General features: G+C 43.9%; 1 protein-coding gene across 3 annotated transcripts; it reads right to left on the reverse strand.

Annotated features, from left to right (window-relative positions):
- Window positions 1–23: 23 nt before the first annotated feature.
- zbtb7a (zinc finger and BTB domain containing 7a) lies at window positions 24–22,057 on the reverse strand. 3 transcript variants are annotated; one of them, XM_084920871.1, is made up of 4 exons: window positions 21,891–22,057; window positions 11,820–12,379; window positions 10,117–11,000; window positions 24–8,077 (listed from the first exon to the last, which is right to left on the reverse strand). In XM_084920871.1, the coding sequence occupies exons 2-4, from the start codon at window positions 12,303–12,305 to the stop codon at window positions 7,642–7,644; spliced, it is 1,806 nt and encodes a 601-aa protein (XP_084776997.1). In that variant the 5' UTR covers window positions 12,306–12,379; window positions 21,891–22,057; the 3' UTR covers window positions 24–7,641. The 3 variants fall into 3 exon arrangements, with proteins under 3 accessions (XP_084776997.1, XP_084776996.1, XP_084776998.1); XM_084920870.1 differs by having other exon boundaries at window positions 11,820–12,383; XM_084920872.1 differs by lacking the exon at window positions 21,891–22,057 and adding an exon at window positions 20,665–20,778 and having other exon boundaries at window positions 11,820–12,383.
- Window positions 22,058–27,090: the final 5,033 nt, after the last annotated feature.

A 27,090-nucleotide genomic window follows, 5' to 3' on the forward strand; every position in this document is an offset into this window, starting at 1 on the left:
ACACACAATTATCCACACAAAGCTTTGCAACCATCATTTTTAATAGAAAGATTTTATATTCTTTAAACCAGACAACCAGATGCCAGACATTTTTGGATATATTAAAAAAAAAACAAAAAAAAAACAAAAGAAGAAGAACAGAACAAATAAAAGACACAAAATGGAATTATATGGTTTAGACTGTGGATTTAGTGGTCTCATGTACAATTTCTTTGTGTTGCCAAAAAAGTGCAAATTCTCTGAAGAAAAAAAAAACCCAATCACCTATATTTCACCCTGCAGCTTCCAAAAGATACACACTGACAGATTTCTTAGCAATGAGCAGAAAAACAAAAGAGGTTATGGAATAAAAATCCACACTGAATCATGTAGAGAAAAACATCTGCTGCACTCTGAATATGTCTATTTATATGTTCTCGTCGCTGTCACTGGAGTTAATGGTAGAAGTGAGCCGGTATTCCACCTCTGGGATAAATTTGTGATACACAGAGCAATGCATGTGCCCAGCAACAGGAATGAAAGAAAAAAAAAAAAAAAAAAAACAGCGCGCACACACACACACACACACACACACAGAGACACATGTGGAGCAGCTGTTTTCTGCTTCGTGTGATTCAGTGTAGATTTTCACTGAAATGTCCAGATTTGAGAACTGGGTCACTTTAAAATGTACATCAGAAAAGAAAAAAAAAAAAAAAAAAACTCTATAAAGAATTATAGTAATCACAGTTAAACTCAATCTATAAATAGTAGCCTATTTGTCTTCTCTCCCACGTTAAACCATTTACTGAACTATAAATTTAATGAATGCTTATTATGATCGATAGTATTCTTTCCGCTCTACTGCAGTAATCTTGATTTGTCGTAGATGTTAAGGCCAAAACGTACGTCTGTACGGATCTGAGAATGGAAATGACGGTTATTTGACCATTTTGTCCTGTTTTTCATAATCATTTACGCTTAATATGGATACCAGATCCAACCTTTACCAACAGACAAAGAGATTCTGCAGTAGATACGACACTGCATGTTTAACATTCAGCACAGCGAGCCTTCTCAGAAAGCTTTGCAACTGTTATACAGGTTTCTGTGTCAATAAAGAGTCTCCAGAAATTAAATCAAATCACCTTTCTCCCCAAAAGATCCCAGACAGCGAACAGAGAGCAGGTGGGGGGGGAGGTTTGTCCCGTACCCCCGCCACCATCACCAATGCGTGACTATGCAACAAGCTGCAAAACAGGTACATATAACAGAGATGTGTTTGTTTGTGATGAGGCGACAGCCATCTTCATTGTAGATACCAAATATTCAAGTTTTTTCTTGTTTTTTTTTTTTTCTTATATAGTTTTTGCATTTAAATAATCAGTTGCATTGAGAAAACAAAAAGACAGGGACAAAATAACCAAAACAATATTGATAAGGATAAAATAAAAGCACACAATTTCAGGATGGCCTTTCGCAAAGTGCTTTTGTTACAATCGCAGAAGCTGATAAAAGGCAGCTTGATAGTGCTACACCGGGGGCCTTTTAAACTATCTGTCTACATGTCTGTCTGTCACATAGTAGTGGGATAAAGAGGCTAGACAGACGGACAGAAACAGCCATCCGCAAAATGTCTAACACTTCCTTGTCCCTCCTCAGACGCACGACCTTGCTAAAAAGTGGGAATCACAGTATGAAGTTATGGAATGTATCCCAAACTGGTTTACGTTACCAACAAGTGAAAATGTCTCCTCTTCCATACCTCATCCACACCTCCCTCCCTTGCCAATCCCCCTGCTGAGGGTGTGTGATCTTTGATCAAAAGCCAGTCGGCAGCAAAGATGTTGACTACGAGTCCACAGAGAGGGAGAGCGATGGGAGAAGAAAGTGAGAGAACACGCAAACCCCCCTCCCCTGTGCTTTTCCAACCCCATGTCTTTTCAAGCACGCTACAGTCCGACTAATAAGACTGAATCCCAAGTGGCTTCCTTCCCTCCAACTAACAATTCACTGGATCAATATTAGATGGAGAAACAGGTTGGTCGCATCCACTTTACAAAGAGGGAACTGTTCATGCCAGTACCTTTCTGGGAATTATTACGGTAAATATTTGTATGACGAAGAAAGAAAAGACAGAACAAGAACACAGAGTTTGATTAGACATACGATCAACTGAGCAGACACTGAAACCCAATGCATAGCAGTGAATTTTCCACCTGAGTAGTACTTACATAGAGACAAAAGAGATATGCAACATTCTGATGGTTGCAGTTCCCCACTGTGAACTCTGCGGTGACCTCTTTTGTGTTACGTTTCTTAGGCCACGTATTTCCCATCAGCGTAGAGGACCAACACTGAACAGTTACCTGGGCATCCTGCTCTCATCCCTGAAAACAACATTCAGCCCTCTCCTACCACCTGGATTTGCTCCTCCCTGTATGCCAACCTTTGTATCTCCAGAGACAGAGAAAGACTCCAAGTGCAAACTGTCCCCGCTTGGCTGAGAGCAGCCTGCCTCTCTGAAGGACCCAGGGCTGTCTGTGTAAGTGCCAGAGCCACGCTGTGCATACTGCCATACTGCATATGCTGCGCTCAGCTTGCCCTGCTTCGACAGCCTGATGGAAAACGTGCAAAAAAATAAATCAGGTGTGCAGCAAAATGACGAAGCAAAGCAAACAGCCCCCTTTCTGCTGCCACGAGTCGCCATATCACCATATTAACAGTCACCCCATCCTGCTTTGTTTGATTTTTGCAGTTATCGTGCTTGTTATTGTCTTTGTTTTATGGCCTTCTCAGATAGATTTACAAAAAGTCTTTGATAATAGCACAGAAAAAAAATAACATTTCAAGGTCCATTTGAAAGAAAAGGAAAAAACAAAACAAAACACAGTTGCAATGAAGTTCTGAGACTGTCTTGGTGCAGCCTGTGTCAGAGTAACCTTGGCCTGGGGCTGAGGCTGGGGACACACCAGCTGTGGAGCCACGGAGGCAGAGAGAGACACTAATATATCAGTTCATTCAGTACTAACTATCGTTTTAGTACGAGCCAATCAGCTTTCACAATTTGGTTTCAATGTTACAAGAAAAGTGTTTAAATGGTAAAAAAAAATATATATATAGTTTTTTTTTTTTGTTTTGTTTTTATTCCTGTCCACATAAGGCACACTGTGGCCCTTGTGTCTGCACAATCCACCTGGTGGGAGTGAGCCTCAGCCCCACGCCGCATGACATTACCGTCTGAAAACACACACACACCACCATGAGCTCAGCACTGCCCAGTCAAGGCCACAAAGTCACCGTCTGTCTCAACCAGAGAACATTTAAACTCAGCTCAAACAGCAGAAGGTAAATGGAAATCATCCAATTCAGCAGTAACAAAAGTAAGAGTATTTAAAAAACACATCAGATTTTAGGATCGATAATCCGTCAGTGGACTCAACATAAGACAAAAATCTCAGAATGACAAAGAGCTGGAATGAGTATCTGTGGCATCGTCAAACATTGCATCTGAGCCATCATCAGGAACGAGTAGGTTTTTTTTTGTTTTTTTCAGAGAAGATTTGCTGCTTGCCTAAATTTTCTATATTTAGATTTTCATGTATAAAGAGCACGTATGATTGACTTCTATCAAAAAGACAAACAAACAAAAAAAAAATCCCAAATCTCTTTTTAAGAGCCTTCAGATTAAACAGTAAAACTAATAATCAAACATTACATTGGTAGCTTAAAATGCCCAGTGACTTAAATGAAAGCAGTTTTTTTTCTCCTTTGGTGTTTATTGTTGCTGGACGTCTGTATATTTTGAATATACTATACATGATTATTTCTACGGAGGGGTTGGATGGACTCTTAATGAGACCATTGAGTATTAACCACACTGCTCTGTGCTCATGGAAACTCGCAGGCCTTTCTGAGGTCCCCTGTCCTTTTCCCATAAGCAGGACAAGGACATTTAACATTAGTGCAAACTTTTGCTCTTTCAGCTAAAGCACCACTTCCAGTGCTATCAGGCTTTTATCCATAACCCCACCCAAGCACCCATTAGCCCCACCTTCCTGGCACAACATCCCAAAACCATGACCACACGCACGCGCACACTCACACTAGCATATACACACCCACACACACGGCCACGTATAATTATTAGAAAAAAAAAAAAAATAGCTGTAGCACAACACGTTATTTTAAGAAAAACGAGTGTAGACAGAAACAAAAGGCTATACACATCCTTACACCTCAAATTCTATTTTCCACAAGGATACAAAGAGTGAGAGAAAGCAAACTCAAGTAAGTAGACACATTTCTGCATATGTATTCCAGAGAAGGGCATCTGTGTGTGGCTTAGTCAGGGAGGCCCAGCCTGGAAAAATTATAGACATACTTTCAATATCTCTTGTTTACAGTAGACTAAGATGGAGGGCAAAAAACTTTGGTTAATCAACAAACAACATAAGACATTTGGGGAAACATTAAGGTCCAATGAAACATTGTGTTTAAGATGACCCACGGGTCTTGACAGGTAAAACTTCTGCCACGTCAAGATAAGTGGGTTTAGGCAGTCCAAGCCAAGTACCACGATACATGAAGATCACAAGACATTAGACTGCCCCGCTTACATCGGTCTGCCTGCAGGAGTCAAACTGTGCAATAATTAACCCCATCTTTATCATAACGAAACAACAAAAATAGAAACTAACTCTCAAGACCTGGCCAAACCCTGACAATGGCCAACAAGGGTAAACAAAGAGTTATGCAAATCTGCACCAAGAGAGCCGTGAAGTAAACAAGCAACTGTCCAATGTGTTGTTCTACAATATGGTATTTTCGCTTGTGTGGTACCGCGGACCTATTATCACTGCAGTTCCTCCGAGAACACACGTAGTTTTTAGAGTAGCTGGTGAACAGATGGGGTAGACACCAAGTTTGTTTATCCAGCGTTGTCCTGAGACCCTTCAGCCTGCCAGCCAGCAATGCATGCTTGTGCACAGGCGTGCAAAAAAAAAAAAAAAAAAAATGCATGTATGCACGCACACAGCGCTCTTTCCACTTGTCTACCTCCTCCTATCCCCTTACTTTACATTAAGATGAAAAAAAAAACAAAAACAATCACTAGATTTTTTACAACTAAATTCAAGTGCATTCAGTTACATGGATTGATTTACTCTTTTTTTGTGTGTGTGGACCTGCCTGGCTTCTCTTGTAGAGATCGACACTCGGCTCCTCTTTTCTTTTTTGGCAGCTTGTTGTCAAAACCTGAACGAAACCAGCGAAGGAGCTCGACTTCACCATCACGCGCTGAAGGAAAAGGCTGATCTCATTTGCAACTGGTTTGTTTCAAAGTACCCGTTTCGTTGACCAAAGTGCCCTCCTCAGTAACAAAGTGCAATCATGACCTGCCTCTTCCCATCCAACGTGCAAAAGGACTGATAGTTGAAAAAAAAAAGCACTACTGCAGAAATTACAGGGTGGGCTGTGGGAGGGGAGGGGGGGGCACTCTACATCACATGCATGTTCTCTTAACGCAAAAGGCTCAATGTGCTTGTATGGAAACTAAAGTTCTATTCTGGAGTTTATTATTGTTTAACAAATCCAAACGTATGGAGTCGCTGACAATATTCAAACAGATATGTCAGCTCTGGTGTTTTCCCCTTCTCTACAGGATACCTGGACCCAGTGAGCATGTGTGTGTGTTAGCGAGACAAAGTGTATTGGGGCTGGCAGCTCAGGGTGCATGTTTGAACAGGCTGTGGCTGACTCACACACGCTGATGATGTGGCCAGAGGGACCCTGGCTGCCACGCACACACACACGCACGCAAACACAGTCGCACACTAAACTGCCAGCACCAGGCGTCCTCCCCACAGTAACACCAGGCTCTAATATAATAATATCCCCTCCAGGCTGGTTCGGGGGCATTAGAGGACTACAGAGGGAGAGGGAGCGAGAGAAAAGGCCTGATTTGATCCCCTCCTGCCTGGAAACGTGGCTGAGCTGGGGGAGATTATTTTTTGGAATGCAACAGACATTGCGAGATCCCCCTCCCCTTCCCTCGATCCCCTCCCCCATCAACCAGCTGCAGCTGCGCTCCTATTTGGCCTCCCAACTTGGACAGGTATTTATTGCTCTCTTCATCATACAGGTTGCCTTACGGTTGTGTGGTCCCCAGGGCAAAAAGATTGGAATAAGCATAAACCTCCTCGCACATCAGCCCGCTTCCTTTAAATATTACCTCTCCCTCAGTTGGATATCTTTAGTAAAGCTGTGCAAACATAGAAAAAAAGGTGCTCGTCTATCTCTTCGTACTCTTTGTCACTCTCTCACTCAGGCTCCTTTAACCTGCGGTTGGTTAAGTGCTACCCGCGCCTTGTCACACAAGGACAGAATCCGAAAAACTGCAAAAAGTTAAGCACATTCATTCAATCGACCCCCTCGTCCTTTGGGCAGGAACTTTACATATCAAGTGTTAAGTTTAGGACAAATGGGTGAATCAATGCTTTTTTTTTTTTTTTTTTTCCTCTCTCATCGAACATTCATACAGTTTGTTTTGTTCACCCACAAGCTTCACTCTCTGAGAAATATGACATCAAGCCTACGAGGAAAAAAAATGTGATTGGTAACTACAACTCAGCATTAAGAGGGGCCAATGTCATATCACCACCTGCTGTATATACATGTATACAATAATAAAGTGTCAAGTACCCAAAGCAGTCAAAAAAAATAAAATGTTGAGAAACAAAAATTAAGACAAAATCAAAAGGGCGAACAAACATATTGACACCACAGGGCTGTGAGGGATAAGAGGCCACGTAGTAAAGCCAACACGTACATTGACAATGGTAGTGCTTCAGAAACACAAACCCTCCACCCCTCGTATTCCCGAGTCCTGCAATTGGCGAGCCCCCATTAAAGTGGATTTGACTCAAAGTGAATTTGCTTTTCAGTAAGACAAGCCATAGATTCTTAAAATGCATTTTAGAGAGTAAGTAACACTTCAATCAAACCCCTGCCTCATTCTTTCTGGAACATTTAGAGAAGAAAAACTGTTGCATCAAAACTGTGGCGAGTTTTCCTTGCATATGCCATATTGTGGCAATGGTGTTTCTATGGTAACTGTACATTTCAGACCTGCAAAGAATAGAAAAAGAGTTGTTTTCATTGGGAGGATTTGTCCTCGCTTCACCCGTACAGCAGCCAGAAGGTGCTTGACAGACACCTTTCTTAGAGCTTGAAGGCTGTGAGGACAAAACCAATAAAAATCTAAATCAACTGCATAGTTGCTCAGAGTTCCTTTGTATCTATCATACATTTGCCTAAGCACATATGCCACATATGTATAAAAACCCTATTATTACAAAGAAAGAAATGACCCAGAAAGTGGACGTGATGGGTGCATGATTTGAAGCGTTCTTTGCTCTTTAACAAATAAACCAACTTAAGTGCTTGCAATTCTACGCCGTGTCCTAAGTAATAGGAGAAAGAAATATAAAGATTAGATTTTTGTGACACCCTGATTTGGTTTATAGAGGAATAGTTAGTTGTTTGTTGTAGTTTTTTTTAAATTGCCTTTGCATCTTTTACTCCTCTCTGTTCATTGGCCTGTCTCACAGGCGGTGCAGAGTGACTATGGTGTCCAGCAGTGTCCTTGTCTTCCCTGCAGTCTCAGGGCCCTGCCTCTCCTGCTAGCTCCTGCAGCTGAGGACTGTGTGCGTGTGCTCCAGCAGCAACCTCCACTTCCGCTGCCGAGGTCGACTCCGATCGCCGCCTTCCCCTGATGGTATGAGACCCGGGGCCGGTGTCGGATCCGGGGCTAAGCAGGCCCACGGGGGCCTCGAGGAGCCCTGGCTCTCTCACGCGAGGTTTCCGGCCTCGACGGGAGGGGATGCCGTTGCAGCCGTCCTTCTTGAGGTGGCGGTGCAGGTGATCCGAGCGCACAAAAGTCTTAAAGCAGCTCGAGCACTGATAGGGGCGCAGGCCGGTGTGTACACGCATGTGGTTCTTCAGGTCGTAGTTGTGAGCAAAGGCAGCTCCACATTGTGTACACAGGTAAGGCTTCTCTCCTGTATGCTTCCGCATATGAACCTTGAGCTTGTCCTGCCTGAGAGGGAGAAAAATAAACACGGTCGAGTAAGAATACAAAGGCAAAAAATCTGCTGCACTAGAAGATCGGTTCACACCCATTTGAATGCACTTAGTGCACACAGCCAGCTTCAGGTTCTAATCACTCGTGCAATATCACGTACAAATACACAATTAACTCAAACTATATTATTAATTCTCACACATACAGTGGCCAGCCTAATATGCTTTGGATGGATTTATTTCCCATTTAAGAGCCATCTCCTGGATCTCCTCCAGTCTAACTGACGAAGCCATAAACGTAACCTTTTTATTTGTGTAAATGGACGCAAGAGCACTATTGCTAAATGATAACAATATCAGTTTTATATCAGCGTTTTACGGCTTTTGTTAACATGTATTTGACGACAACACAACAACAATTGACAGATTGCAAAAATGTTTAATGGAGACTTGAATTTCCTCTGCAGCGGAACGGTCCCAGGATAATTTGGAAAGAGCTGACATTTATTGTGGAGTAGTACTGTAGTACTGAGTGCAGCTCAAGTTTGCAGCTTATATTTATCCACAAGAGTCATACTGGGACTGACTTTTGTAGGTGTCGCACATGAGCAAATAAAACGGCTCATGTGGAAAACTTGCTTTCCAAAAAATTGTGAGGTCTACAACACTGCAGTCAAAACAACATACAGCATGACTCTATATCAAAACGCATCTCATAACACGAAACTATTTGACTTTCCAATGACACCACCTACTAAACTTTATCAGACTTCTTTGGCCTTCATCTGACTCTTGTCCTTCCCTCCCCCCTTTAGGCCCTACTATCTCTCCAGCTCCGAGCTCTTAAATCGCCTAACCCTTCTGTACCGAGGGCAGAGGGCTTCTAAACAAACAAGCGTAGTTAAGACAACTGCATCTGAACACATACACACCCACCCACAGGTGTGTGTATGCAAGTGCCAGGTAAGTGGATTAGCTGTCATACAAGGAAACAAATAAACCCACTGCAACGCTCAGAGGTCTGTATACCTGTGCCCTAAATAGAAATGTTAACCACGAAACGCATGTGTGCACACACATACACAAACACACGATGCAGACACATAGTTAGGGTGAAGCATTGGAACAAAGTGGCATACTGACAGAGGTGAATTATTTAAAGGACAGGGGTGATTTATTACTGTGCGATGCAGACTCTTAACCCTGTTCAAACAGGATTAAGATTACAGTGCCCCCTTCCCACTGCCAATCTGAATTTACGTAAATTTAGATTGGTCTTCCCTACCTGCCAGCAGAGGTTTTGGCTATTTCTAGCCAACTGTATCTATTTCCAGCACAAGTCCACTGATTAATTAATTAAAGGAACGATTTCATGGAAAAGTTAAGACTTAAATAGGAGGAAAACATGTGCACTCGAGTACCCTTCTGTAGCCTAGTCACATTTATTTGAGTAGGACATGGCAGATTTCATTAGAGAGGTAAGGGAGTGACAGAAAGAGAGAGGAGGGGGTGGTGTAACTACTCTGCCGTGGGCAATAATCAACATAACCAGAGATCAAAAGTTCACATTACTGCATTGGAGCACATAGAGCACCATCCAGCGCCTGTAATCCCCCTCTGTATCAGAGCACAGCACTTTATAGCAGCCTTCCACTAGATAACACTACCACGGCACTGCCTTCTTTTATAGGACCCCTACGTTAAAATTCCAGGACTTTGCTATGAAGGCTGTCACAATAAAACAGACCTTTACAACCCTCCAGCCCCCTCTCTCTGACCTGAAAGATTCTACGTGGCGTTGTTATTAACATTCAGCTTCAATGTTATGTCAGGAAAAATCCTGGTTAGGGCCTAATCACTCCATCTTCACGTAAATACACACGCACACACACAGCTTCACAAGCTGCACTGTCTACTTAATACAAAGCTAAGTTGGTTAGCGCTAATACTCCTGCTCTTGGCTTTGTGTTTCCCCGCTGCTGGCCATTTTGTCAACAGTGTCCAAGACTATTAGCACATGTGACTTGAGGAAGTCTCTTCATTAATTGGGCTTACCTGGTAAAGCGCACTTTGCAGATGGCGCATTCGTAGGGTTTCTCTCCCGTGTGCGTTCTGATGTGACGCGGGAGCTTGCCTGCCCCTTGAATGACCTTGGAGCATATGGGGCACTTCTGGAAGGCCTTGGAGCGCATCTTCCGTTCTCCTCCACCCCCGCTGGCTCTCTCTCCGACCCCCCTCTCTGCTCCTACTCTGTCTTGAGCTGTACTGCCTCTTGATAACCAGAGTGATGGCACTCCCTGCGTTACAGCGGATGACGCTGTATCTTCGTGCTGTGTACTGCTAAAATAATTCAAGTAAAATTCCATGTCAGGGTCATCGCCATCTCCCTGGTCCTCACCGGTCGTAGCACGCTCCTTCTGCCTCTCGATGGAGTCCATCATCTGCTGCAGGAGGGCACTTGCTGAACCCCTCTCCGTTATCATTGCCTCCCTACAAGCGTCCTCCGTTTCGGGCTCCTGCCCCAGCCTAGAATTGTGAGGGAGGTAGAAGTGTCCGTTTTGGGACGGAGGGTAGTATGAGGACCCCAGGGTTCCTCCATTACCCTGCACTGCGTCCCCATCCTCATCTTCATCCTCATCGTCGTCTTCTTCCTCTGGTTCCTGTTTAGGGACCTGGGACAAGGCGAGGGCCAAGGGGGAGTAGTACTCGCTGGGGCCAACAGGGGCCCCGTTGCTGGGGGTGCCCCCGTTACCGTGATTAAAGTGCAGGTGTGCGGTGGGCAGGTCCCTGAGCTCCGGCGTGCTGCAGCTGCTGCTCCAATGCGCCCCTCTCTGGAAGTACTCCAGATACTCCCGGGCCCGCACCCGGTTCCCCTGCTCCCTTCCTCCTTTGCCTTTCCCATTCTCATCTTCACCCTCATCTTTTCGCTCACTGCCCGCCTAAAAATAAGAACAAACAAAGTGTTACAAGCCTGTGAAAAAAAACACAAATAAAAACATAAAGAGAAGATGGACTAAAGGCAGAGGAGGAATTAAAATAAAATGTTTTAAAACGTTTATCAGATACAAAAGGATGATGCGTGCAGACCTGTAGGGTCTGATGCTTTTCAGCACTGACTCAGTATCCTGGATGCAAACCGAGGCGCTCAGTACGCTCATGGGTATTAGTATGCGCAATGAGAAAATGAAAACTAATTGGCAAAGAACATTCATACCCGGTGTATGTATAAAACAAACAATAACGCAGCACACGATCCTGTGTATGTCTTCGCTGCCGTACTCTGTAACTCTTAAAAACACCAGTCTTGAAAAAGTCTGTCAAGAGGCTTCAACTTTTGATGTAACAACAGATGTTAGAAAGCTTCCAATAATGATTTGACATCACGTCATCTTATGATGTAAAGCATTATCCATGCAGTGCAGCATGTCACAGCTACACTTGATCACGTTGAAGTGTAGTTGCAATGTGCTGTGTCTGTACTCTGTTAAAGAGCATGCTGTCCCTCCATGAATGCTGTTGGCTCAGAATGAGTAAGCGCTGAACTAACCCCACGGCTGTGGGAGTGTGTTTGGCATAGTGAGAGAAACTGATAAAGGCCGTGATATAAGCTTCACTATGCTGAGCATTAATTGAAGTTGATGGCTTAATGACAGGGTGGCCTTTTGACCGTGTGAATGAATCAGTTACTTGGATAAAGTACAGTTCATGCCTAAATTTGAATTGTGACACAAGTTACTTTAGCATTAAAAGTCTCATACCGGCGGGGAGAGCACTTTGGTGTCCAGCAGGTGTGTACAGACATCCTGGACAGGTGGGATTTCCAGGAGACGTGCAGCAGCAAGGATCTCAGCCACACTGCTGTGACTGACTGTCAGCGTGGCCGTGTAGGCAAAGTCCAGCAAAGCTCCCAGAGCCTCCGCTGCCACAAAGTCGATGTTGTAGATGTTCTGTTGGTCGGCGGCTACCCCTGACGTGAAGAGCTTGTGGAAGTAGGTGCTGCAGGATGCCAGGACGGAGCGGTGAGCTGGGAACTCCCGATCTTGGGAAACCAGGAGCACGTCACACAGCAGCCCGCTGAGCCGCTGCTTGTTCAGGCTGCCCAGTATGTCTGCGCTGTGTTCAGGGAAAGGGATCCCCACAGGACCTTCCTCCGCCTCTCCCGCTCCACCTCTCCCTCCTCCACCCCCACTGCTTGCTATCCCCCTGAGCCGCCTTCCGCCCCTCCCGCCGGCTCCTAACGACATCTTCCACCAGCCTGCCGCCGAGCCGCCTAGCACAGCCCCCACCCGTGTATCCGTCCTGCCGTCTGTCCGTCTGCCTATCTGAAGGAGAGTAGAAACAGGTGGAAAAGAAAAAGAGGAAATTAGCAGACAGGTATTACATGGACGCAGAAAGAGAAACAAACATGTATTACCTGAATCAAAAGTTTGCGGAGGCCTTATTTGAAAATTATTTAAATATCAAGCACAAGAACGGAGAGCTCTCAGTTCACAGTACGCAGCTGGTAAAAATACATGCATAAAGATTTTTAAATATCTTTGGAAAAACTGCAAAAACATCTACAAACTTGGGCCATATCTGGTAGCCCAAAAATTGACAATATTGTCAAATATAAAACTGAATGTACAATTAGGATGCCTCCATTTGAGCTTTGAAGCAACATGTGAATACAGTCAAAAGAATTTCATTTCTTAAAAATTGTCATAACCAGTCTGTAGCCTAATATGACACCATTTGAATACAGACTTTTTTCTAGCCTATGATCTTCAACCAAATAAACTGTACTGACTTTTCCAGCCGGTCAATAAAAATTTCTAATGAGTCACTCATCTTTATTCATTAATTTCTTGGCAGTTCAAAAACTTCTCTGCTGCTTTTTCACACCAACATGTCGACAGTTTCTGTGAAAATACATCAAACCTTCCCAGAACCACATACATCAAAATCTTCATGACATGCTGCTTAAAAATAAAAAGAGCCTGCTATAAACCTGACTGAAACCAAACTTCACCATGAGCATTTCACACTTGCCAAATTTGCTGAACGCTGTAAACAATTGACTTTGTTCAAGCAGATTGGTTACAAACTGTGCAAAACAGGACTGTTACATATATTTGGTGCAAAGAATTAGTTTCTAATGGTGCTGAATAAACAGTAACCTGCAACAATTTACATTTGGGTCAACAATTGGGTGAAGATGTTTGGACTGCATCCATGCAGGTGGCTAGGAGCCCATTTCCTTGTATACACACCCACATCTATGGGAGTGTGCATGCACTTGTGCAAGGAATCAAGTAAGAGGTCGTGGAGGACAGATAGGCAGAGGGCTGTGGGGATCAGAGTGCATGCTGGGAGCTGGGCTGTGCAGGCTATGCTCTCTGTGTCGGTGGAGAGCCAGAGAGGGAAGTGAGAGAGGTGGAGGAAAAGAGGTGGAGGGGAGGGGGGGTGGGCTGCCAGAGCAGACCCTGTGGAAAAAACTCCACAGGAGGAGGAAGAGGACACGCAACAAGCTGCGAGGGAACGGTATTAAAAAGGGAGGTTGTCAATCCGGTCTGAGCTGGTTACCCCACCCTGTACTGTGTGCCAAGTTTCAGAAAAGGCCTGTCCCCTCGCTCACATGTGGGGGGAGATTAAAATGATCGACTGAAGCCTGCGCAGTGGGAGGGGGGTTTCGGCAGAACAAGCCATCCTTGATTTCTCTATGAACGCACAGGCACACAAAATACTGTAACATCAATAACATATCAAACACACACACACATACAGACTCCAACCCTTTCCCCCCTTCTCCATCTGCCAGGGAGACCCAGCAGGGGGCAGCGGGTGGTGGTGGGAAGCAGGGATGTGTTGCATGTGCTGCTCTCTACGAGAGCAAGGCATTGAAATGACATTCCTTCAGATCAGACCTTCTGGTGTGTTTGTACACTACACCCCACTAACAAACCTGCCAAACCTGGCTGCCTCTCCTCTTTTGTCCCAGTTCACCCATGCTAACCTCTCCTTCTCTCTCCTCTGGAAAAATCTGATGACACACCTGAGATTTGGCAACATGTCACCTTTGTACAAATAAGCAGATGCATGTTTAAGCTTATTATGAGCAACTAAATAGGTCAATTTTTTTTTTTTTTGCATTAATTACCCAAAAATCTAAAAGCTTCTACATCCAGAGATCACACATAAGACTGATTTTATGTATTTACATCGTTGTGCTGTGTTTGATTAGTGTTAAATATGTAATGGCTATACCATTTTTTTATTATTTGCTGTAATTCTCTCTTAACTCAATTCAGTTTTGATAGGCAGCTGACCAGAAAGCCTCTGCAAACACTGCCAACGTCTTTCGCAAAGCTCTGATAGAAGCGGACTGTCAGACATGGCAAGAGCAAATTTTATTATCCAACCCCTCATCTGAATATGTTGAGGGAGGGGAGGGAGATGAGAGCAAAGACAAAGAGAGATGACACGGGAGGGAGAGAGCGAGCACGAGCGGTGTGAGATGGAAGAAAGAGCAAGAGAAAGGGCAACCACATGGCTACCGGTCACGTCCTTCGCAGGTGGAAATAGATCTCTGTGAGCCCATCCAGACCCGAGCCAACCTGCTTTTCTCTAACACAAATCTACAGCACCTGCACTAGACCAGACAAGCTTGTATAGCACGCTATCCCCCGCACATACAAAGCTGACCCTAGGTCACGGCTTTTTGGGGTAAAGACGTTGAGCTGAGAGGAGATAAAGAAAGAAAAAAACAAACAAAACACACACGCATACATGCGCAAACTTGATTCAGCGCCAATGAAGCGCGGAGGCACCACTCCGCATGCAAAAGCCACCTGTCCTCAAATAAACCTACAAAGAGCACTACGAAAGAGGAAACACAGTGCAACAAACCTGATCCTGACACCTCCTCATGGCTTGAAACATTCCTTATCACTAATTCATGCCTGTGGGTGACAAGGCCCACAGCCCGGCACAAAGCAGCGCAGCAGCTGTCCGTGTCCCTGGTGCTCCACTTCCAGGGTAGGGCCTCCTCTCAAAGCTCAGTCCATGAGCACCCAGGCCTGCTTTGCAAGTCAAACAAGTCCTTTAAAATAGGACCTACCCATCCCTTCCCCGCCCTCATCACCTTCATTTCATCTGTAATCTGCCCCTTCCCATATATCTGCACACAACGGTCGTTTTTGACTTTCTGTTTGGCTGTTGTTTCGGTTGACTGTGCAGTGACCTATGCATTAAATATCTTTGCCAAGACAGTTGTACCCGATTTTAGTCTCACTCGCAGACAAACACGTTATGACGGGAAGCGCGGGTATTTAGTAAAAGCAGTAGTATTTTGGCCGATACACATCATCTGTGAAACATACCACTCATTCCAAAATACAAAGAAACAGTCTGTGCAACCTCAGGTGGTTTTTAGATGAGAAAATATATTGCCTAATGCACACAACAACAAAAAAGCAACCGAAAAACAACCGTCAACCAAATTTCACAGCGAATACCACATCAGTATCTGTCTGTTATTCAAAACTTTCAGTTACCTCTTTCTTAAACTTGAAAAACATGAAAATTTGTAATTGGCTCATAAAAATATTACACAACTCAAAAGTGCTGAGAAATCTGCCTTTAAAAGAGAACAAGCAGAACAAACACGAGTGAATTAAAGAGCCCTTAAACTATAAATGCTAATGGAGCATGTAGCAGCCATGTTTTAAAAGAGAAATGCAGGAAAGTTATTAATTTTATCTGTTTGTAGTCCTAGACCTTTTACAAGAGAACAATTATTTTTCAATTTTACTCGGGTGAAGACTTTATGCATTCACCATCTCATTCGCTATCCAAGTAACTCATTTATTAGGACCTCAAGTGTTTGTATAAAGACTCGAGGAAACTGCGGCTCCAGAAATGAAAACGTGAAAAATCTTTGCATCTGGTTGGCCCTATGGCCCTGTCTATTCTTCCATAACACTTTTTAAAAAAAAAAAAAAAAATCATATCTCTTTCTCCCTTGCCCTTATTTCACAAACTGGCTCAACTGTTTTTGCCTCTATGGCAACAACCAAGGGAATCACTTTACTCAGGTCAATAAAGTTCAAGGTGGGACAAAGAGGACATCGCAAGATAACTGGAATGAGGAGGGGGGTGGCAGTTCCTAGGAAAAGTGGATTTTGATCAAGTGCCACAGCTAAGTGACTCATTGCTGCCAGCAGTGGAAGGAAACCTGATTGGTCATATTGGGAGCGAAGCAGGAAGAGAGTAAGCAACTGATAAAACTGAAGCTGCGAGGGCTGGCCTAGGCCTGGCAGCTTTCACTAGAAACTAACCATGGAAGCACTGCCAAAACATCGACACAAAGCCAGTGAAAAGGTGGTGGGTGAGGCAGGGCGTTAAACTTACAAGCTCGCTCATAACTCATGAGCACATGGAGGCCCAGGAATCCGTCTCAGATGTCAATGATAAACTCAAGAGATCTCATTCGGTTACCTGGTATAACCTGTTACAGTAAGTGGAAAGGTAACCACCCACAAGTGGGGCAAAGTTTAATTTGAGGAAGCCAGCAGGGGGATTTATGATTTCCTTAAAGAGTGTTCGTGCTGCCGTACAGCTCCAGAAGAGAGACATGTAGCTGCTGTCAATGATGTGCAGAAGCCCTCAAACTGTTCTGAATTTGCATGGTTTTATTTTCCTGACCGTTTGCACTGTAGTACTCAGACCCACAGCCTACTAAACACACAAACAAATAAAAACAAAACTGTGATTCACTTTAGCATGACACATCGAAATGACTGCTCTCGCAATGCACACAATAACAGAAGTATATTTCTTTTTGCACCTGGACATCTTCTCTTATTAGACAGCATTTTACTTAAAGCATATGTAAATGATGTTCTGATTAGAGGTGGGAATCACCATACATCCCACGATACGATATTATCACAATACTTAACTCACGATATGATATTATTGCAATTTTTAGAAATATTTTGCGATATTCAGATTCTGTACATAAAGGTAAACTTTATCAATATTCATTTTATCTAATATCAAAGTCTCGCACTCAGTCTTTCTCTCATTTCAGTCAGTTTTATTGTTGACAAACTGAACGGTTTGTATTACAGTCTAGTCCAACTTAACTGAATGCAACCATCTGGTACAATTATAGCTATTCTGAACTATGCAATTTATGAAAACTATGCAGCCCATTCAGCAACTGAAGAATTTGAAAGTAAATTAAAACAAAATATAATTTTACATTAAATAAAAAAGTTTTAAACTTAATTAAACTAAAACATGTCTTAAATTAAAATAAGTAAACTGTCATGTTTATTGCTGCCATAAAAAAAGTTAAACACATTTGGACAGTGCCAGGATTCTTGCTCAGAAAAAGGATCAACATGCTCTGAAGTCAGAGCACAAAAACTTTTTTGTAACAAAATATCAATTTCTGCCGTCCCTGTATCGATACATTATTAGCAAACAAAATATCACGATACTACACAGTATCGATTTTTTTCCCCCACCCCTAGTTCTGATGTAGTTTAAACTCCTGAAGTAGCAGTCTAAACAAAAAGGAACCTTCTTAAATAAAACACTGTTGCATGCACTACAAATCTTATTTTGTGGTCAAATACCACGCTGGTAGATAATCAAATCTTTCAGATTTTTTTTACAAGTAAAGCTTTAACTTCAACAATTCTTTAAAGCCAGTTACAGTTTTGTGGTTTTGATGACAATTTTGTGCCGCTGATCAGAATTATAACACATGGTAGGGAGACTAGCTTCTCTCAGGCTGCAGCATAATAAAACCACATCCACAGTCTGAGTTCCTTTTAGTGTGAGTAACATAGTTCGACACTGCCATGCTGCCAACCAGGAAGTGTATGAAAATCTAAGACGTGCCTTCAGAAACCGCACTACACCCCTACACTGCGTCGTCCGGCACAACTTGAGCTGGCCAATCGGTCGGTCCGCAGGCCCAACATGCCCCGGCTGCATCGCTCTGTGCATGCGCAGTCCAACGGGGAAAGAGGACTTCCTGTGAGTCTGTTGCAGGCGTGTAACAGAACCCGCTCTGTTATCAGATGACCAGCTCTCTGCTTGCTCGATCTCTCTGTCCCTACTGTCTGACTCCCCCTCCACGCACACACCACCGCCTCCCCCTTCCTCTCATCTGTCGCTCTCATCTCATCATTGCTCCATCTCTGTCTCAGAGTCTGCACTGCATAGTATCCACCACATCACCCACTTCCCCTTTCCACTGCTGAGGAGGCAAAGCAGCGCAGACCAACCCACCCTCCCGAGTCTCACCATCCCCTAATGCATCCCACCCATCGTCTCTCTTGTTTCATTGCAAACCGATTCTCTAAATCAACGTGCGGACAGTGTCAGTTTGGTCTCATATCCTCCTTCCTGATCACTTGGCCTTTCTGCTTAATTAAAAATGAGCCTTTGGACTCTGTCCTACAGTTCTTAATATCAACTTCACAATAAATTAAAGTGTTGACAGAAGCCTGCCGCCTTCGACTATTCCATGGTTTTTACTTGATATTGAAAAACCCTCGCTTAACAAAACATTTAACTCCCCAAGTGTGGAAATTCAAGTCTAGCTTCACCCCCCCACTCTGAAAAACATCTCAGCCTTTTACTCTCCCACTCTAATTTGATCAGGTTGTGTTGGCCTCTCCATAATAAATGTCCCAGAAGAGAACAGAAGAAGCCCCTTTACTCCCCCTAGACTTCAGCACAACAACAGAAAAACAACAGAGAGGGGTCTGTCTGTCTAGCCAGGCTGGAAGCTGTGGTATACTAAGCAGCTGACCAGGGGAACCAAACATTAGGGGGAAGTGAAGCTGCATTCACCATGGAGGAGGCTAACCAAACAATATGAACTGGAGATAAATGTGCAAACGCATATAAAAGAGCATGTATAGAGACGGGGCAGAGAAACAGTTTAGCACACAGCACGACAAGAAAATATCAACACGAGTGACACTAGATACTAGAGATTATGTGACCACATGAAAAAAAAAGTAAAACTCAACAAACACAATGACTGTTACATGCGATGTACAGTACACAGCCAACATTTCACTCCGAAACGAACCCTCAAACTGCCACGGCGACATCACGCAACCTGTCTTCTCAGTCTGTCTGAACCTGCTAGTTTTGGGCCATAGTGGTGTAGGCACAAACATACAGGAATATCAAACTGTATTCAGCCTCACCGCCAAATTGATGGGTGGTGTCTTGGACCTGCCCACAGCCACTGAAGTCCCCTGCAATTCCCCTGGAGTCTATTGTTGGTAACACAGACGCACACGCATGCGTGCACACACCCATACAAACACATATGGCGTCCTAGTTTAACCTCTTGCTGGAATTCTCTTGAAATAACTATACTTTTCTGACACAGTAGTACCTAAGAAATAACACAGCACAACATCAACACAACATTTACTGTAACTAATACATACATGCATTTGTTTGTAACACTGGGCTAAATAGAAAATATCACCGGTCACCTTCTGAGAAACATTCCAAACGCTTTCCCAGCACTTGGGCGTCTTCGTGTACTGCGCTCTGCTTGTACCCTCTCCGTGCCCACACACTTAAAAAACGGGTTCAACAAGTATGCAAAGCCAAAAAATATGCATCTGGTTATCGGGCAAAGCAGCCGAGGGTTGCTATGAAGTCTTTAAACCACGAGCCGCAAGAAAGCATTACACGGCAGACAAGATTAGAATCTGCTTTTAACAAGATACTGGTGATGAAGGGGGTGAATGGACTACGCAGAAAACATGTCATGAGATTGACTGTGGTGCAGCTGGCTGAGAAAACCTGAAATCAAGCCACAAGAACATAAGTTCTCCAGGAGAAAGTTTCCAGAGCTTATGTGCTATTTTAATATTGCATGGACTTCGCTGTGACAGCTTCCCCTACAAGCGAAAATCAGCTGTCACGAGATGTGTCACATATTCTCTTTGTCAGCAAGAAGAGATGCCACTTACTGATGATTCTCAAATAAGCTGTTGCTCAACTGCTCACCTGTACCCTGTCAGCGATCAGCGTGGTCGCGCTGCTACAGTCTAGAAAACATCTGATATGGTGGTTTTTGTGGAGTTGGTTTAACAGCCCTAAAGAAGCAGCAGTACAGGATGTGCGACTGTCTTCATCTTTTCACTCTACTAATAATAGCAGCAGAGCAATTTAATCACAGCAGTAGGTAAAAAAACATTCAAAGAAAAGTGCATCTTAACAGCATAAAAATAACTCCCGTGCACAATGAGCTTAAATGGCCAGAGTTTAAAAAGTTAGCGTGGTGGAAAGGAAAAACTTTGTTTAAACAAGCAGCTATTTCTCTGTGCACAAACTCTGTGCACAGCACTCAACAGTGACCTATTTGCCATTCTCTCCTTTATCTGCAAGTGGGTCAAGAACTCTGAACTCTGTCAAGCCCCTTTGCTCTCACCCACAACATGCTATGGCATTTATTTCCTCTGTTTGCCTCTCGTCTCCTTTCAGTGACAGCCTAAAGACCCAGTTTGTGTACGCGCGCGTGCGCGTGTGTGTGTGTGTGTGTGTGTGTGTGGATGCCTTTGTGGTGCTTACCAAATAGGCTGAAAATGTTTCCCGAGCCCTATCTGCCTCCCCTGCCTGCCGGCCAGCACTGCTGCCTCCGTCTCTGGGCAGGGCTAGAGCTCCACCAGACAGGAAACTTACGAGTGGCCCTAGTCATACAGGCAAGCCCTTGCCTGATCCCACACAAACAGACACCTACCCCCCACCCCCCAGCCACCAGCACCAACACCACCCCACCCCCCCTCTATTTTCAGCCCACAACTCAGCTTTGCATCCCCCACCCTCATTGGCTTGACAGCAGCTCACTCACCACACCTCCTTGTTGGGATAGGCTGGCGGCTGTTCCCTTTCCTGGATGGCCGAGGGCAAGGCACTCTGGGATATAGAGTTCTGCAACTCCGTTTGACCTGGTTTACGGTCCCTGCTGTACACTACGAGTCCCAGCTCCCTCTGCCCTCACCACCCCCACTATCTCCAAGCCTCCTCTAACGTAAGCACTCGGAGCTGAATTATACACTACAGTATGTTGCTAGCAGGCTGCCAGGTATTAAAGTACAGAGCAGCCATGTAGCAGGGCAGAGCTTCGCAGGGAAAAAAAAAAGCAACAACATTTCAGCCTCAACTGTCAGAGCAGTATTGAAGTCTTTCATCAGCTCACGCTACAGTGACATGGCAGACCCCTGAAACTCCTGCCCTAATTTGTGACTTATTCATATGGTGAGCAGTGTACCAGTGCCACTCCAACATGCCCTCCACACACAACTCACACCACACGGAGCCTTTCAATCGCTGCCATCCCCAAAAGTTGTTGCCATTGCTTTTACCTTGTCCGATTGAATTATTTTTGGTTCCTCCTCCTTGTTCACTGCCCCCCCCCACCCTCTATCTCTTTCTCTCTCTCTATCTCGAGAACCCCCCCCCCTCCCCTCCTCTCCTTCCTCCACCACCTCCACCTCCTCTAAGTGCTTCCACCTGCCTGAAAAGTTAATGCCTTGAACACATCCTATAAACTTTATCTCAAGATTCCCCAGAGGTAAAGAGCAGCACAGAGGAAGTACTTTAGAAGGATTAAAAAAAAGAGGAACCTTAACTGGAGACTACTGCTGCGACCCACCTCTCCTCTCTGGCCAACCCCCCCACCCTGCTCTCCTCTCTGGCCCCCTCCCTCATTCCTCTCCTCTTCTGCCCTGCTCTCCTCTGTTCGACAGGCCCAGGGCAGACAGAAGGGGGGGGATGACAGGGTGTCTTTAGCTCACCTGCGATGGCCGTGGTGGTGCTTGTTGTGGGTTAGCTCAGCCCTCTCCTCTCCTCCTCTCCGGAGCTCTCTCTCCCTCTCACTGTTGTGCAGCTTAAAGCCCCGTATGCGCTAACCAAGCAGCAGCAGATCAACTCAATTCCCTTCCTGGTTTCTGGAGGGCAAAGAGGTCCCTCCCTTTCTCTCTCTCCCTCTCTCCCTCTCTCTCTTAAAGAAACAGCATCCCCCCCTCGCTCTCTTCTCCCTCCTCCCTCCGTGGAATAAAAGTAAAGTGAAAATCATTTTGCGCTAAAACAGTTGACAGTTATCAAAGTAATAAAGTCACTCACATGTAACACCAATCATTAACCCACGGCTTCCCACTCAGCAGTTTCACAGTGAATGTCTTCCAGTGTTCCCCTCCACAGACAATCGTGTTTTTTTTGTTTTTTGTTTTTTTTTGGGGGGGGTTAAAATGCTAAACAGTGTTATAGTCCGTGTCTGTTCTCACCCGCCTCATCTCTTGCTGCTCCTTTCCTTTTCTCTGTCAGTTGAGTCGCACCCACCCATCCTATTGCCTGAGGTCATGGTGTCCCACCCCAAAAGCAAGTCTTGGCACATTCCAGCACATACACTGGGGGCTGCCAGCAACCCCCCTCTATACACATACACTCTGGCTCTGCACAGTGTTTGTGCATAATACCTGCCAGGCTCCAACAGGTGAGGTATTAGAGAAGACATTTCTAAGTGAAAACGTGTCTTACCCACTGCGGAGAACAGCGAGTTCCCGTGTGTAAATTTACAGTCCGTGTATTTGATGTTGCGCCACTTCCAACCACCCACCGGCACACCCCCTCAGTGAGAGCAAGCCAGCCATTGTACCACTGAGTGGGATGGAGCATAAGATGTATTTGATAATCGTGTTGCACCATGAACCAACCCAGCACACCTCTGAATGCACTTTTAAGCAAGATGTTTTAAGCACGCACATACAAGACACACTTTACACAATGTTGCTGTTTGTGAACAGTCTTTGAGCCACACAGGAGTCCCACAGTGTAGCAGAGCCTGACACTGACTTGGCACTGCACACATGCAGGGGAATTAAGGGCTATTTGGCAGGGTGAGGCAGTGACACACTGTCTGTCTAGAGGGCACTGTTCAGCCAATCTACACATTAGCACGTGGGAGTTATAGCTCACAAAGTTCAGAAAAACATGTGAATTGCAGTATGTGAACCTTTGATGTTACCACTTGCTATAATTTCCAAAGCTAAGACAAGAGAATGCAGGTTGACCGGCTGTGGCCAAAGCGAAATGGAAAAAAAAAAAACACAAACAAAAACCAAATCCAGGATATACACATTCACATAAATACATAAAATTTTCACAAGATGCCTTCTATTCAGTTTTGCCCTAATTACCCACAATGAAAATGAGTTGTTCTCAGTCCACAGCAGTCTGAGATGATGTCAGACATTTTTATAGCAATGTCGCCTTTCGGTCCAATATAAACTGGTCCTCCCCAGTGCCAGACACCCCACATCAGATCTGGATTTGTCATTACTGTCTGAATGATGGTTTTGATTATATCTCAACAAAAAAAAGAAGGCAGTTAACAAGAATTCCTGTCCACAGACTGCCATGACCTTCTTACAAAAGGTCGATATATATTTAGTAAAAGTAAAAGGTTTCTGTGACCACAGGCATAGACTTTTTTGTATAATCTCCAGTTTAGTCTTTAGCACATTTCACATGCAGGTAATAATGCTTAGTTTAATGAAACTGGCACAGGCTATTGTGTCTGTAAACATTTTTTCTTCCTGTATATGCAGGCCCCAAAGTACACTATCAGTGTAACTTGTAACTGTGAGTTGCATGTTATTATAGCTTTCGTTCAAAAGGATTTCTAATGTACTAATGAGTGGAGAGAGTGTGTTGAGAGGATGGAAGGAGCACTTTGAGGAGTGCATGAATAAAGAAAATGAGAGAGGGTGGACGACAGATGGAGGAAAGTTAGTGAATCAGGAAGTGCAGAGGATTAGTAAGGAAGTGAGGGCAGCTAAGGCATGAAGAGTGGAAAGGCACTTGGTTCAGATGACATACCTGTGGATGTCTAGAAGAGGGCAGTGGACCTTTTGACACTGTTTAACTCAATCTTAGAGAGTTTGAGCCTGAGGACTGGAGAAGAAGTGCACTGTACTGATTTTCAAGAACAAGACTGATGTGCAGAGCTGTAGTAAATACACAGGGATAAAGCTGATGAGACACACCGTAAAGCTGTGGGAAAGATTTGTTGAATCTAGGTTAAGATGAGAGGTGACGATCAGTGATCAGCAGTATGGCTTCATGCTGAGAAAGAGCCCTACAGATGTGATCTTTATTTTGAGAGTGTCAATGGAGAAGTACAGAGAAAGTCAGAAGGAGCTACACTGTGTCTTTGCGGATCAGAAAAAGCAGATAATTGGCTGCTGAGAGAGGAACTGTGGTACTGCACGAGGAAGTCAGGAATGGCAGAGCAGTATGTGAGGGTGGTGCAGGACATGTATGAGGACAGAGGCAGCGGTGAGGCGTGAGGTAAGAGTGACAGATGGCGTTAAGGTGGGGGTGGGATTACATTGGGATCTGCTCTGAGCCTCTTCTTGTTTGCAGTGTGGACAGGTTGAGAGATGAGGTCAGACAGGACTCTTCAAATGAGACTGATCTGTAGTGAGAGTAGGTAGCATGTGGACGAGAGCCTTCAGAGGTGGAGGTATGCTCTTAGAGAAGAGGAATGAAAGTCAGGAAAAGGAAGACAGAATACCTGAATGACGGGGAGACAGATGTAACAGTCAAGCTGCAAGGAGCAGATGAGTTTAAATACCTGGGGTCAGCCAACACAAGAGAGGTAAAGCAGAGAGTGCTCAATCGCAAATATAGCAAAAAATATACAACTGGATTAATGTCAGGGGATCTGTCCAGTTAACAGCATTCACTTCTGTCTTTAAAAGAATGGTTACTTAGTTACGGACCAAACAATGCTCTACCAACATTCACCGGGCATGTGTTCATGATCTTTGGTAAAATTTAATAAGGTCTCTAACTCGTTTATTCTGTTCCAGCCCAGTACGGCCACACTGCATTAGAAACACGCAGCGGGTGTTACCAAAATTTTTTCCAATGTGGGTGACCCGGAGGAAATCAGAATATTAGATCAGAAACAAACACAGTACAGAAAAGCAGGATAGAAATCATTGTTTGTGTTTTTTTAGGCTCATGTGCAGCTATGTGCCTATAACGTGAAAATTGACAGAGCCAGAAAAGTGCTTCATATAAAATAACTGTTTAATCATACACATGTAGTAAATATCTATAGTAAAATATCTAAAGTAAATTTACTCATTACGGGGAATGGGCCTTTTCAAAATTATGCATGTTCATTAACAATGTGGACACCTTTTTTTTTATTTTTGTTACTCATGTAATACTGAGTACGTTTATCTAAAAAAAACGCATAATACATTAAAATCTCTAAAATAAGTAAATAAAGCTTTAAATTCAATAATATAGAATAAAATGCACATTATTTGCATACCAAATACAGTGGAACAGAAGTAATAGAGCCTGGAGCCTGGATCTGCCGAAGATTCTTCCTGTTAAAAGAGTGTTTTTCCTTCCCACTGACGCCAAGTGCTTGCTCACAGGGGGTCGTCTGATTGTAGGGGTTTTATCTTACAATATAAAGCACATGGAGGCGATTTTTGTTGTGATTTATGGTTATATAAATAGAAACTGAACTGAACAGAACTAGAGCAGCCAAGCGGCGGTGCTCGGCCTCTAAGTTACTTCTGCCTCCGTTTGTTTTGTTTTATTTTATTTATTTATTTATTTTTAGCGTAGCTTCGATCTGCCTCTCAATGCTAAAGTAACACTGCCCCAAAAGTTTTTAAAAATTACATACAAATATCAAGAATAAAACTTACCGCGCTGAAGTCAGCATTCAACAGCCTGGATTCCAGTCGCCATTTAGGTGTTAACCATCAAAGTTAGCTAACTAGGCTATCCCTACTCACGGGCACTGTTGCTAGGGTTACCAGCACTGATGTACGGAATTCTGTCAGCCAATCAGAACAGCTCCACAGGCAATAATTAAGAAATACTAAAGCCATCAAGCCAATCCTACTTACTACCTGCCACTCAAAATTCAGACTATGCACCAAAAGTAAGATTTTGTAAACATGTAGCCAAATTGTATTTTTATTTCATCTTTTTTTTAATCCTTAGTTACTAATTTCTTTAAAATTAATGATTAAAAGCTGAAGAAAAAGCTAGCTGCAGTTTGCATATCTTAACTATTCAAATTAAAGGGGCTACACTCACAGGCAGTTTTATTAGACACACCTGTTAATTTCCTCTTTATCTAAACAGCCAATCACATGGCAGCAGCTCAGTGCATTTAGAAAAGAAGTCATAGTTAGGACAACCTGCTGAAGCTCAAACCGAGCACCAGGTTGTAGAAGAAAGATGATTTAACTGACTGAATGTGGCAAGGTGATTTTTCCAGACAGCCTGGTCTGAGTTCTGTAGAAATTGTTGATTTACTGCGATTTCCCACACAACCACCATTTGCAGAGAACGGTCTGAAAAAGAGAAAATATCCAGTGAGCAGCGGTTATCTTGGTGAAAACACCTTTTTTTGACATCAGAGGAGATAGGCCTGACTACTTAAGCTTATAAGAAAATAAAAGTAACTAATTTCCAAGGTGTGCAGAAGAGCAATCTGTGAACACAAAACTTAGCAGTGCTAGAGCAGCAGAAGACCACACTGGGTGCCACTCTTGTCAGCTGACAACAGGAAACTGAGGATACAACTGACAAAAATTAGGCAACAGAAGAGTGGAAAATGTTGCCTGTTGTGATAAGTCTGGATTTCTGCTGCAACATTTGGATGGTAAAGTCAGAATCCTGCCGTTTACAGTTTAGGCTGCTGCTGCTGGTGTAAATGTGTGTGTGGGGGAGGCGGGGGTCATGACCTGGCACACTTTGAGCCACGCTGAAACGCTACAGCCTGACTGACTGTTGTTGCCATCCATGTTCAGTACATTCATCTTGGCTGCTTCCAGCAGGATAACACACCATGTTAAAAATCCCAACACGGTTGGGTCACAAGGTACCAAGTCAATAAAGCACCTTTGGGAATCAGTAGAACACGACTACAGGAACTGAATGACACCATCATGTAAA

Source organism: Perissodus microlepis, chromosome 23 (genome assembly GCF_051167445.1).
Source record: "Perissodus microlepis isolate ML-2025 ecotype Zambia chromosome 23, ASM5116744v1, whole genome shotgun sequence".
NCBI lineage: Eukaryota > Metazoa > Chordata > Actinopteri > Cichliformes > Cichlidae > Perissodus > Perissodus microlepis.